The 13,377-nt window shown below is 36.6% G+C and overlaps 1 protein-coding gene across 1 annotated transcript; it reads left to right on the top strand.

Moving 5' to 3' along the window:
• The first annotated feature begins 1,861 nt into the window (after positions 1 to 1,861).
• Positions 1,862 to 12,145, top strand: LOC145603827 (uncharacterized). Its single transcript, XM_081659812.1, has 11 exons — positions 1,862 to 2,620; positions 3,217 to 3,365; positions 3,414 to 3,554; positions 4,494 to 4,544; positions 4,813 to 4,962; positions 5,111 to 5,316; positions 5,969 to 8,154; positions 8,445 to 9,168; positions 10,815 to 10,898; positions 11,003 to 11,107; positions 11,652 to 12,145. The coding sequence occupies exons 1-7, from the start codon at positions 1,888 to 1,890 to the stop codon at positions 8,046 to 8,048; spliced, it is 3,510 nt and encodes a 1,169-aa protein (XP_081515938.1). The 5' UTR covers positions 1,862 to 1,887; the 3' UTR covers positions 8,049 to 8,154; positions 8,445 to 9,168; positions 10,815 to 10,898; positions 11,003 to 11,107; positions 11,652 to 12,145.
• The last annotated feature ends 1,232 nt before the right edge of the window (positions 12,146 to 13,377 follow it).

Raw genomic sequence — 13,377 nt, forward strand, 5'->3', positions numbered from 1 at the left:
AACCTTCGTAAGGACTATACAAGCTTTTCTTCTTCATATTGTAATTGTTTCCAGAATTACATGAACATTATGAGGTCTCGATCTGTTATTGTTGCAGAAGCTTTTCTTCGTCCTTGTTTTCATGGCGCCACTTTAATCAACCTTCGTCCTCTTCATTTTCATGGCAGATCCTCAAGTAAGCCTCTCCATTTCTCTTTTCCTTTCCCTTTTTTCGATTTCCGTATTCCCCTCTTCATTTCGCCCTCTTTTCACCTCTTTCCTTGCCGATATTACACCAATTACGCTACTCATGACTTTGATTCTGATGACCCCAAATTGTTGAATTATTGAAGAATATGGAGGACAATGGATTCTTTCCAGATGAATGCACTTTCAATACAATTATTAGAGGATTTATAGATGGAAAGGATGTTAGGAGAGCTTTAGTGCTTATCAGCTTAATGAGAAACAAAGAGTTTGCTGCTGATAATCACACTATATTGTCATTTGTGGGCTTACGAAATGATCCAAATATTGGTGATGAAGACAAGGAATTGCTGAAAAAGTATTTGGAAAACTGAGCAAGCGATAATTACGAAAAGTCGAAAGAGCAATGACTAAAACATATATGATCAGCTGTGACAGAGATGAGTACACAGATATTGTGAATGACTTGTGAATCAGTAGGATTGCTAGCTAAAGCCGATGAATTATTGAAGAATTTGGAGGACAATGGATGCTTTCCAGATGAATGCACTTTCAATACAATTATTAGAGGATTTATTGATGGAAAGGATGTTAAGAGAGCTTTAGAGCTTGTCAGCTTAATGAGAAACAAAGAGTTTGCTGCTGATAATTACACTATATCATCATTTAAGAGCTTACTCAATGATCCAAATATTAGTGATGCAGACAAAGAATTGCTGAAAAAGTATCTTGAAAACAGAGTGAGGGATTGTTAGGAGCGAAGGTGGAAGGACGAATGACTAAAGCATATGATCAGCTGCGACAGAGATGTGTAAACAGATATCGTGAGTGAACTTGTGAATCTGTAAGTCATATTATTAATGTGTTTGATGGATTTTAGGCAAAAACCTTAATGCTTGTGTTGGAAATTGGTATTTTCATGTATGAAGCAGATATGGATTAACCTGTTAATTCCGTATATTGCTGTGTTTGCTTTTGATCTGCCAGGGAGTTGCATTTGTGTTCTTATTGATTGCCAGAGCTCAACTTTAGCAATGTTTTGATCCATTCACTAGAGATAAATAAATTGAATTTCCTGCGACATGTTTTAGTTTTCTGTAGAATAACAAGCCATTGAAGTCACTGTCATTTTAATATGATTTTGCTTCCTCAAGGCACTAGGATGTAGCTGAACTGAACCCACGTTTTGGTCACATATCATAGTTTTAGGCCCAGAATCAAATCATTTTAATCTGCTGCCTTTTGTCTATTTCTTCTCTTTTTTTTCCATTCTGGAGAAAAAAAAAAAGAATCAAACTCCTCAGAAATATGGAGTCTTATGGCCACTTTATGCCTGGTGTTGTCATTTATAGCACAATCATTGATAGTCTCTGTAAAGACAAGTTATTACCTCAGGCTCTCCATCTTTTCAAGGAGATGAAAGTCAAGGGAATTTCCCCTAATGTTGTCACCTATACTACCTTAATTCAAGGTATGTACACTTTGGGACAACAGAATGAGGCTCAACAGATGCTGACTGAGATGTTGAGGAACAACATAACTCCTAACATTGAGACCTACAACATGTTGATTGACATGTATTGTAAAGATGGCAAGGTTGGTGAAGCCCGGGACATTTTTGAATACATGACTCAGATAGGATTGGTTCCTGATATTATAACATACAGTGCTCTATTAGATGGATATTGTTTACGAGGTGAGATGGATGAAGCAGAAAAGCTTATGGATTTGATGGTTGAAAATGGTTGCAAACCTAATGTAGTTACTTACAACAGCTTAATCAATGGCTATTGCAAGTCTAAAAAGATAGACAAAGCTCTTGGTCTGCTCCAAGAGATGCATTGTAACGGATTATCCCCTGATGTTGTCACGTATAGCACTCTTATAGATGCCTTGTGCAAGGACAATCAGCTCAAGCTTGCACACCAGTTTTTCGAGGAAATGGAAGCTCATGGACTAAAGCCAGATGTAATCGCTTGGAGCTCATTGCTTGATGGCATGTGTAGGAATGCACAAATTGATGAGGCGATTGCAACAGTGATGGAAATGGAGAGCACTGGAGTGGCCCCTGATATTGTTACATACAGTATCCTAATAGATGGTTTGTGTGAAGCTAATCGCCTTAGAGAAGCACTGGACATCTTCTCCTTTCTCACAACTAAAGGGCTGCACGATGTGCATGCTTACACCATAATGATAAAAGGGTTTTGTAAAGAAGGGTTGCTAGCTAAAGCCGATGAATTATTGAAGAATATGGAGGACAATAATTGCTCTCCAAATGATTGCACCTTCAATACAATTATTCGAGGGTTTCTTGATGGCAAGGATGTTAGGAGAGCTCTAGATCTTGTCAGCTTAATGAGAATCAAAGGGTTCGCTGCTGATAATCACACTATATCATCATTTGTAGGCTTACTCACCGATCCAAATATCAGTAATGCAGACAAGAATTTGCTGAAAAAGTTTTCTGAGAACTGAGTGAGCTAGATTTTGGAGCAAAGGTGGAAGAAGCAATGACTAAAGCATAATGATTAGCTGTGACCGAGATGTGAAAACACACATTGTGAGTAAACATTGTGAATCTGTAAGTCATATATTTAATGTGTTTTGATTGCTTGTAGGCCAAAACCTTAACGCCTGTAATTTGGAACATATGACAAAAATATCGATTAACCTTTATATTTTGCATCCAATTGATGTGTTTGCCTGCTATCTGCCAGTAAATTACATTTGTTTAGCTAAATCTAAGCCATAGCACTGGTACAGGAACAGGACATTTTCAAATTCCTCTCTTTTGCACCACGTTATACCTAATCTTCTTCTGGTCACTTTGAAATGTGGCCCTTGTTAGGGTATCAATATACCTTATCTTTAGGCTTAGTGCCACTTTCTGTCGTGTTAAATACTTAAATATATGATTTTGCTTGCTATTTGTTGTTTAATCTTGTTGCACTTGTGTGATGGCAATGCATGGCACTACGGGGGTTGATGCAGTGGGGGTTGTTGTGGGTTTCGTTTAGCTGAATGCAGGCTATGGCATTTACAATGCAGAAACTGAGTGGGCTTATACAGGTCTTGTATTGGTATCGCTCTTGGTTTGGTCTCCTCCTCATGCTGATATTATGCTTAAAGTTAACGTTGATGCTCATGTGCGAAGTGATAGTAATGTGCCGATTGGGGTGATCATTCATGATCATAATGAGAAACTTTTACTGGCTGCAGTGTAGAGAATTGATGCCCGATGGCCTCCTGATCTTGCAAAGGCTGCTGCTGCATGTTATGGGATGGAGCTTGCCAAGAGATTTGGTTTTTCGAAGGGAATTCTTGAATGTGATGCCATGAATGCTGCTCATGCAATTTGCAAATATGTCTGTAGGGGCTGCTCCTATCTACCTTGTGTATGATGACGTGTTAAGAATTAGGGAAGAGTTTTATTTCATTTTCTTGTAATCATGTTAAATGAGTCGGAAGTGTGGTTGCCATATGGGATACTAGTTTTAATTCGGAGCGTATTTGTATGAACAATTTTCCGGTTTTCCACAAAGCCTTCAAACTTTTAGTGGACATTAATTATTGATGTATGCGTTCTCGGTTACCCTCAAAAAAAAAAAATAAAAAAAAAAAAGAAGAAAAAAAAAACTTGTGTAATCATTTTGCATGAAAACATTGGCATTTTGCTCTAAACTCACAACTCTCATACTCTGGACTCTATCTACAGTCTGTGTTACACTCAGTATTGTTGTCTGGTGTACATCTATAGGCCCTATGCCCCTATTACTGCATTAACATGAAAATAGAATAAGTATGAATGACTAACATTTTTTTTACCCTTTTGCTCTTAAGAAGGGATGAGAAGGGGAAAACTGTGAAGTGAGGGCGTCGGAGCCTTATTACATGGTGTTGTTTCAAGCTGGTAATTAATAGAGTATGTCTTAAATTGTTCTCTTTACAAGAGACTGACATATCACATATGTTAAGCAGGCTGAGAAGGAGGCTTGGAAGAAACAAAAATTGTTGGGTTTTTCAGCAGGCAAAAGCAAAATCAAAATCTAAGGGGTTAAAGAACGCGAAGTGATATAACCCCCCCCCCCCCCCCCCCCCCCCCCCCTTTTTTTTTTTTTTTTTGTGTGATTCCTCTCATCCACAAAAACAGGTGGGTGTTTGTTTTTTATATTACTACTCGTATTATTTATGTCCTGAAATGTTTTAGATTTGAAGAGGCAAATCAAATCAGATTAGTATAATAAACACTTGAGCATTTTTAACTGTTTGATGCATTGTTAATTTGTTATATGTACTTTTTATAGGTATGCCTAAAGATCATACGTTCATACCATTTGTTCTTGCTCCAACATAAGGTAGTATGTTCCTCTTTTTTTTTCCTTGTGTGTGGGTGTCAAATAGCACTTTTTTTTTTTTGGTAGCTAATGGGAAACATTTGAATTCGGATTTTGAGTAATAAAGTGAAGGCTATGACAATTGTTTGAGTTCTTAATAGATGTCTGACAGGTTAGCTAGTGAATTTAATTTACTCCAGCTTTTAAAAGTTATTCAAAGTAATATTCCCTTGCTGGTATTCTGCAGGGATTCAAAGCTGGTCTGGTTCTTTCACCTTTGCGTTTGTAGGTGGAGAGTTTCGGTGGAAGCAACATGATTGAGTGGTTCAACAATTTGCGAGGGAATTATACGGATCTGCTTTGGTGGGACATTTTCTGGAGTATTTTATGCGGTATGTGGCTGTGTAGAAATGGGTGGGTGTTTGATGGCAAACGAAAGGTAATTGATGATCTTATTCATAAAGCCATTAGCATCGTGGGGGATTACGATCCAGGGAAATTAATAGCAGCAGTGCAAAGGAACTGAGGCTACCCTATGCCTTGGATTGCTCCTCGCTAAGGAGTGTACAAAGTAAACTCTGATGCAGCCATATTTAAAAGACAATCAGGTGGGATTAGGAGGTGTTACAAGGGACCTCCAGGGGGGCATTGTTGTGGCTACTTGTCTGAAGCTTCGGGATAATCTTGATGTTGAAATTGTGGAAGCCATGGCAATGAGGCATGCTTTGAAGATCAGTATGGAAGCTGGTTTTGTGAGAGTTTGCTTGGAGATTAGTAACAGCAAAGTGCATAAGTATTTGAAAAACACGCCACTTCCAATGGTTTTTTGGAGTATTATTCAAGACATTTTGCAGTTTGCTAATGAGTGCCTTATTGTTCTTTTTCTTTTGTAAAGAGGGAAGGAAGGGAATGTAGGGCTCGTGGCTTAGCAAAACTAGTAGCACTTTTGAATATCTTAGAGTTTTGTTGGAGGAATATCCTCTTGACATTTCTGAATCTGTTATGGACTTATGGCTGATTTAAGCCTGCTGTATCCTTAATTAAATCAGCATTCTTGCGTTCAAAAAAAAAAAAAAAAAAAAGGAAATCCATTGTCCCATTTCATATATGACATACGAGTACTAATTTCTACGGAGTATTTCAATATTCTTGTTAAACGTACCCATAATTTTACTACTCCGTACCTCCGTTATACTTTATTTACAACATTTACCATAATTTGATACTACTGTATAAATAATTTGCAACAATTGCCTTCTTCCTATTTTTACTTGCTACTTCATATTTCTTTCTCTCTTCATCACATATTCACATGTACCTTTATTTAAATCTTTTTATTTATCATTCATAAACAAATTTTATCTAGAAAAAAATACGTTTTAGAGAAAAATCTTAAAACATCTTGTATAATACGTAATACTGTTATAAAATAAAATGTTATAAAGACACAATGTTATAAAAAACACAATAATGTTCTTTTTTTTGACGGGAAAAACACACACAATAATGTTCACCACCGCACAACGTTACAATTTTATGGATTTATGGAGCACTCCACATGAAACAACAGAGGAGTACAAGAATAAAAACCCAGGTACTTTTCATTTGATTTCAGAACTCGAGATTATGTCTCGATCTGTTATTGTTGTTGTTGCCAAAGGTTTTCTTGGTCCTTATTTTCATGGCGCCACTCTAAACAAGCTTCTTCCTCTTCACTTTCATGGCGGATTCACAAGTAAGCTTCCCCTTTTCTATTTCAATTTTCCCCTCTTCAATTCCCCCTCTTTTCACCTTTCTTTTCTGTTATATTACTCTAATTACGCTGCTCATGATTTTGATGACCCCAAATTGTTTCTGAAATTTGTTAGACAACAATCCAAATTAGGGTTTACTAATGTTCAAACCCCCCTTTCCCATTTCCATCATATGATGTCTATGCGCCCTCTTCCTGGTGTTATCGATTTCAATCAACTGTTATCATCCATTTGTAAGATTAAACCCCACCCCCCTTTCTCCACTGCCATTTCTCTCTATAGGCACCTCCTTTTCTTAGGTCTTCGTCTGGATGATTATTCCCTTAACATCCTCGCTAATTGCTACTGTCGTTTGGACTTTGTTAATTTTGGGTTTTCTATTCTCGCCAATTTTATTAAGCTTGGTTATCATCCTGATATTGTCACCTTTACTACTCTCATCAATGGCTTCATTCATTCCAATCAATTCAACAAAGCCGTTCATTTGTTGGATAAAATTCTCAAGCTTGGCTACCAACCCACATTAGTCACCTATGGTTCTATCTTCAAAGGTCTGTGTAGGTCCGGTGATAATGCCGGTGCTCTCAAACTCCTCAGAAATATGGAGTCTTATGCCCATTTTATGCCTGGTGTTGTCATTTATAGCACCATCATTGATAGTCTCTGCAAAGACCAGTTATTACCTCAGGCTCTCCGCCTTTTCAAGGAGATGAAAGTCAAGGGAATTTCCCCTGATGTTGTCACCTTTACTTCCTTAATTCGAGGTATGTGGATTTTGGGGCAACAGAAAGAGGCTCAAGAAATGCTGACTGAGATGTTGAGGAACAACATAACTCCTACTGTGGAGACCTACAACATGTTCATTGACATGTATTGTAAAGATGGCAAGGTTGGTGAAGCACGGTACATTTTTGCTCACATGACTGAGAGAGGATTTGTTCCCGATATTATCACTTACAACACTTTGTTAGATGGATATTGTTTACGCGGTGAAATGGATGAGGCAGAAAAGCTCAATGAATTGATGGTTGAAGATGGCTGCAAACCTGATGTATTTACTTACAACAGCTTAATAAATGGGTATTGCAAGTCTAAACAGATTGACAGAGCTCTTCGTCTGCTACAAGAAATGCATTCTAACGGATTAACCCCTGATGTTATCACATACAACACTCTTGTAGATGCCTTGTGCAAGGACAATCAGCTCAAGCTTGCACACTGGATTTTCAGTGAAATGGAAGCTCAAGGACTAAAGCCTGATATAATCACTTGGAATTCATTGCTTGGTGGCGTATGTAAGAATGGACTAATAGATGAGGCAATTGGAACAATGAAGCAAATGGAGATTATTGGAGTTGTCCCTAATATTATTACATACCGTATCCTAATGGATGGTTTGTGTGAAGCTAAGCGCCTTAGAGGAGCGGTGGACATCTTCACCTTTCTCACAACTAAAGGGTTGCATGATGTGCGTGCTTACAAAATTATGATAAAAGGGTTTTGTAAAGAAGGTTTGCTAGCTAAAGCCGATGAATTATTGAAGAATATGGAGGACAATAAATGCTTTCCAGATGAATGCACTTTTAATACCATAATAAAAGGATTTATCGATGGAAAGAATGTTAGGAGAGCTTTAGAACTTGTCAGCTTAATGAGAATCAAAGGGTTTGCTGCTGATAATCACACTATATCATCATTTGTGGGCTTACTCACTGATCCAAATATCAGTGATGCAGACAAGGATTTGCTGAAAAAGTTTTTTGAGAACTGAGTGAGCTAGATTTTGGAGCAAAATTGGAAGGAGCAATGACTAAAGCATAGTGATTAGCTGTGACCAAAATGTGAAAACACACATTGTGAGTGAACATTGTGAATCTGTAAGTCATATATTTAATGTGTTTTGATTGCTTGTAGGCAGAAACCTTAATGCCTGTGATTTTGAACATATCGACGAACGTGAATTAACCTGTTTATTCTGTTTCCAATACCTGTGTTTGCTTGCATCTGCCAGTGAGTTGCATTTGTTTAACTATATCTAAGCCGTAATACTGATTCAAGAACTGAACATTTAAGAATTCCTCTCTTTTGCTTTTAGGTTTAGGTCCTTTTAGTTGTTTGATTTTCCTGATGTGTTCATTAAGCTGAAGCTGGCTTAACTTGTTGCCAGGCTGAAGCTTTGAATTTGAACAAAATGGTGCTCTAGACAGTGGATGAAGTTGCAGGGTATAAGGAACTTGATGATATAAAAGGTCTTTTAGGGCGTCTAAATTTTAAGTCTGATATGCTTTGTCTTCAGCTCTGCCTTAGTGTTGTAATAATATCTTATCCGATTTCATTGGAAGACTTAACACATAATTTTCTTCAGGCTCACTTGGTCTTCTGCATGTTCATGGTGAAATAGTCAACTTTACTAGTTCTCGATAAACATACCAATCATTTAGACATACCTATAAAGGAGAAGCTTAAGGTTGGCGATCTATTTCATGTGTAAAACCATTATTATAGAATGAACTCAGGATGGAGAATATGAGACATTTGGTCAACGCATTCCAGGGGTGAATATTGTTTATTGGTTGGATTTAGAAAAGAAATCTGGTATGTCTGATGGTGAAATATGCCCATTCTTCAAGATTGAACCTGGTCCTGATCTGTAGATCAAATGTATACATAGTATATTTGTTATAGATCCGTCAACAGGCAAGGAGGCCGAGTTTTATCTGTATCAGAGCTGCATTGACGTGGAAAAGCTGTTGCTTAAAGCTATACAAGTAAGATATACACAGCTACTTGAAATTAATAAAGAGCTTATTAAGAATGGTCAAATCTTTTGAGGTGCTTGTGATGTTCTCCTTCAGGGTATCATGGATGAAATTGGTGTGGACCATAGGAAGGTTAGTAAAACATGTTTTGTCTGTTTTATCTCTTTACAGGGGGTGTTGGTACTAAGGCTCAATTTTAATAATTACGGCTGAACTTAAATTATTTTTACTGACCTAAAAGTGTTTATATTGAACTTGTATTATTTTAACAGATTAAAACTTACTTTTTTTTTTAATTCTCTACTATGTTGTGCTTTGAAAGTTTGAAGTAAGTACTATCTACTAATTAAAACTTATTTTTGCTAAACAACTTATTTTTCTACTAAACTTAATTTAGCTGATTATTTCTCTAGGTTGAGAAGAACAGGGCCAATAAGGTCAGGTTGGGGTGGGTTTTTAAGTTGGGCATAGGTGGATAATTTTTGATGATTTTAAAAGAAAAAAACTCAAGAAGGTCATTCTTCATGTGGTGACATAAGAAACAATTGTACCCTCTAACATCTTGGGTATTGGGTTAGAGCTCACTTAATGACTTTGCTTCTATATTCAAGACAACATGAAATTATGGGGAAAAAAAATATATAATAACAATTTAGTTTCACTCTTTCACATGAATTAGAGGTGGAAAATCTGACTACAACACTTGGATTTTGGCTAATGATTCCTCTGGATAAATTCTTTCAATGTAGAGAAGAGACAAGGAAAGTGATTGGAAAAAAAAAATTGAGGGCTGTTGGTTCTATGCTTCTAACTGAAAATCTCAATTCTCACAGGGCTGGGTCACGTGACCCTTTACCCTCCCAGTTTGTTACTCAGTTGCACAAATCTGCCATGCCCCGTTGCAGAGGCCTTTATTGCAATAAGTGCTTTGTATACAGCTATCTAGCATATTTATTAATCTGTGTAGCTGAGTGAAATGACTTTCTGGATTGATTGTGATCTGCTATTTTCCTGGACACTTGATTATTTATTATTATTCTTGCTTGTAAATGAAAAATATCAATAATTATTTCTCTTTTTGTTTGATCTTTTCAAAACATACATGCTTCAAAAACCCATCCCACAAGGTAATCTTGGGCTGAATCATGTCCTGAAAGGCTGAGAGTGAGTTAAATCTATTATCAGGATAACTTATTTTATGATGTCCCGTACACAGAAGTGTGTGTATGAATGTATACGAGGTTTTAAACTTACTTTTGCTTCTGCTCCCACTCCTTTCCCAGAGTTCAAAAAGAGTGTGATTTGTTGTTGATTAACGGGGTGAAGCTTTTGCTATTGTCTTGCGCTTCCTATATAATGATAGTTTGCAACTTGAAGCTTTAGGTGACCAGTCATTTGAATCTTAAGCTCCTATGGAGCTTGGAGCATGTCAAGAATCGTATACTCATACCTTTACTTGCTGGCTTGCTGCAATGTGGTGCTTACTGCTTAGTATGGTAAGAGGGTCAGGCCTGATCCTTAGCAACCGCACAGGGCCAATAGCTTAGGGTCTCATATGCATACAGTATATAGAAATTGTTGTAAAAAGTATTGAGTATAAGTGTTGTGGCTCAGTGGTAATTGTCAAGATCTTAGTTTTAGGTAGGTGCATGGTTCGATTCCCATTGATTTATTTATTTATTTTTATTATTTTTTTTTTCATATTTTTTTTTACTTAAAAGGTATTATTTCAGTGATATGTCTAAGGTTTCTAAGAAAATATCTGATGACATATGCAGAATTATTTAGAGAAGAATCTTGGTGCAAGACAAAGGGAATTGGATCGTGAGGCAGAGCTTGAACTTGAAGAGAAGAATTCCAAAGTAAAAGCAAAATCAAAGATATCCAACTGTCCAAGTAGTTTCAAGCTGGTGATTGTTTGTCTTAAATTATTTTCCTTTAACAGAGTCTGACATATGTTTAACAGGCTGAAGGAGGCTCGGAAGAAACAGAATGTTGGGTTTTTTTCAGCAGGCAAAAGCAAAAGCAACATCTAAGGGGTTAAAGAACGCGAAGATATGGAATTAAGAAGGTATTCTCTGTAATTTTTTGATTAAGATACCTTCACTGTGATCACACTCTTTGCTGAGGGATCTCAAAAAAATGCTGTTAATGAAAGGCTCTTAATCGTGTACATAGCATTAAGTTGATGCTATATAAGGTCCTAGTGATCTTTGTTTTGTGATTGAAAAGGAAAGAACACATGTAGCTGTGACGGGAAAGTAGCATATCTTAGTTTCAGTTTTCTGCGTACTTAGCTTAGAACTTGAGAAAATAATTTATAGAGTTTGTAAAAAAGCAATTTGATTTTTTAAATTAAGTGTTCTTTTTGTATCCCTCCTCATCCCTACAATCAAATCAGATAAGAATAATACGAGTACTCTTTAGTTTTTCAAGGAAATGGAACCTCATGAACTAATGCCAAATGTAATCACTTGAAATCATTGCTTGATTGCTTTGTGTAAAATTGCACAAATTGATTAGGCAATTGCAACAGTGAAGGAAATGAAGAGTACGAGAGTTGTCCCTGATATTTTTACGTAATGTACCCTAATGGACAGTTTGTGTGAAGCTAGGTGCCTTAACGAAGCAGTGGATATGTTCACTTCTCTGGCGACAAAGTGCTTACAGCCTGATGTGGTGTGGTCAAGGTCAATATAATTCTAAAAGGATATTGCAAAGAGGGTGCTGGATAAAGCTACTAAACTTCTAGAGGAGATGAAGGACAACGGATGGTCACCCGATGAGTGTACCTGCAACACTATTATTAAAGGATGGATGTCAGCATGGCTATGGAACTACTCAGCACCATGAAAAAAAGGGTTTGCCACGGATGCTCACACAACTTCATAACTGATCACGCTGTAAGTGATTCAGACAAGGCTTTGCTTCGAAAGTATTTCGAGATATGAATTGTTATGTATTTGGCCTTTAATAATTTTAAATTGTGGTTCATGTATAGATTCTTCATTTCCTGTTATATCTACCCTTTTAGGCTTTTACTTGTGTTTCCTAGTGCAGATGTTGAATATGAACCTTGAGATTATAATCCACACTGTTTTTTGAATTGGTGGAATATTGCATTTTGGAGGCTTGGCAACATCATGTTTCATGCATAAGTTTTTTCAATAATTGTTGCATCAAGCTTTTTAATACATTTAAAGTCATACCTCGTATTTGGCAAGAAGTGTTGAGACAATAATTTCTGATATTTGCAATTCATCTAAGACTTGCAGTTGCAGCTACCGTAGCTCCTGACACTGGTGACTGGTGAGTAATCAATAACCAGCCTAATGCCCTAATGGAACGAAGTAAACTCCGAGCAATCGCCTATGCTTAATGGAGTGAAGTAAACCATCATCGATTCAGGATACATATCATTTGGATACATACATAAAGAAGTCGAGGATAAATCAAAGTATGTACCTAAAAGGCGACTAACAAATGGTTTGGTGTCAAAAACATCAAACTCAGGGCCTGTTCTCTTACGTTGAAATTCAATTCAGTTCAGTTCAGTTCAGTTCAGCTCAGCTCAGCTCAATTCAGTTCAGTTTAGTTCAGTTCAGTTCAGCTCCTAATTTCCTTCTCTTATAAAATATTCATTTCAGTTCAGTTCAGTTCAGCTGAGTTCAGTTCAGTTCAGCTAAGTTCACTCAATGAGAACAGGCCCTCATCCATGTGTTCTCCTGTCCCTATGAATATCACAAGACCTGGTTTGTGTTTGTGTCATCCAATGTTATCAATTCAATGATAATAAGATCATAGAGTTCCTTTTTTAATCGTGCCAAACCTTCAACAACAATCTCATTGGATCTTTTTCGTGTAACTGTTCCAATTTCATGCTTAGCTTGTCAATGCATAATATAAAAAGGAATTTAAAAGATAGATATAAGATAGAATGAATATATATAAGATAGAATGAATATACAAGTGTATAATACGGAGTACCTTCCATAGAAGGAAGTGTGGCTGTGTGGTGGTTGATTAACATAAAATTTCGCGAGTACCTTCTTATCAATCACATTTGAACTATTTAGATTTTGGAGAGCACAAGACATGCTCCCACTTAATTTTGATAACACTATTATTGCACTTGTTTATTTGTTTCAAATTCCAAAATTCCTGGTGTTTTTAACGGGCGAACACTAGTTTACTTCTCTTTATCCTATTATGTGAAATTACATAACTTGATTGTATCCCATTAATCTAAGAGTATATAATAATGTTACAACTTTTTTCATTTATTATTTTTTATTTTAAAAAATAATATATTGTTACAACTTAATATACTCCTAGTATATA

The sequence above is a fragment of the Chenopodium album genome, chromosome 22, assembly GCF_948465745.1.
Source record: "Chenopodium album chromosome 22, dcCheAlbu1.1, whole genome shotgun sequence".
In the NCBI taxonomy this organism is placed as follows: domain Eukaryota; kingdom Viridiplantae; phylum Streptophyta; class Magnoliopsida; order Caryophyllales; family Amaranthaceae; genus Chenopodium; species Chenopodium album.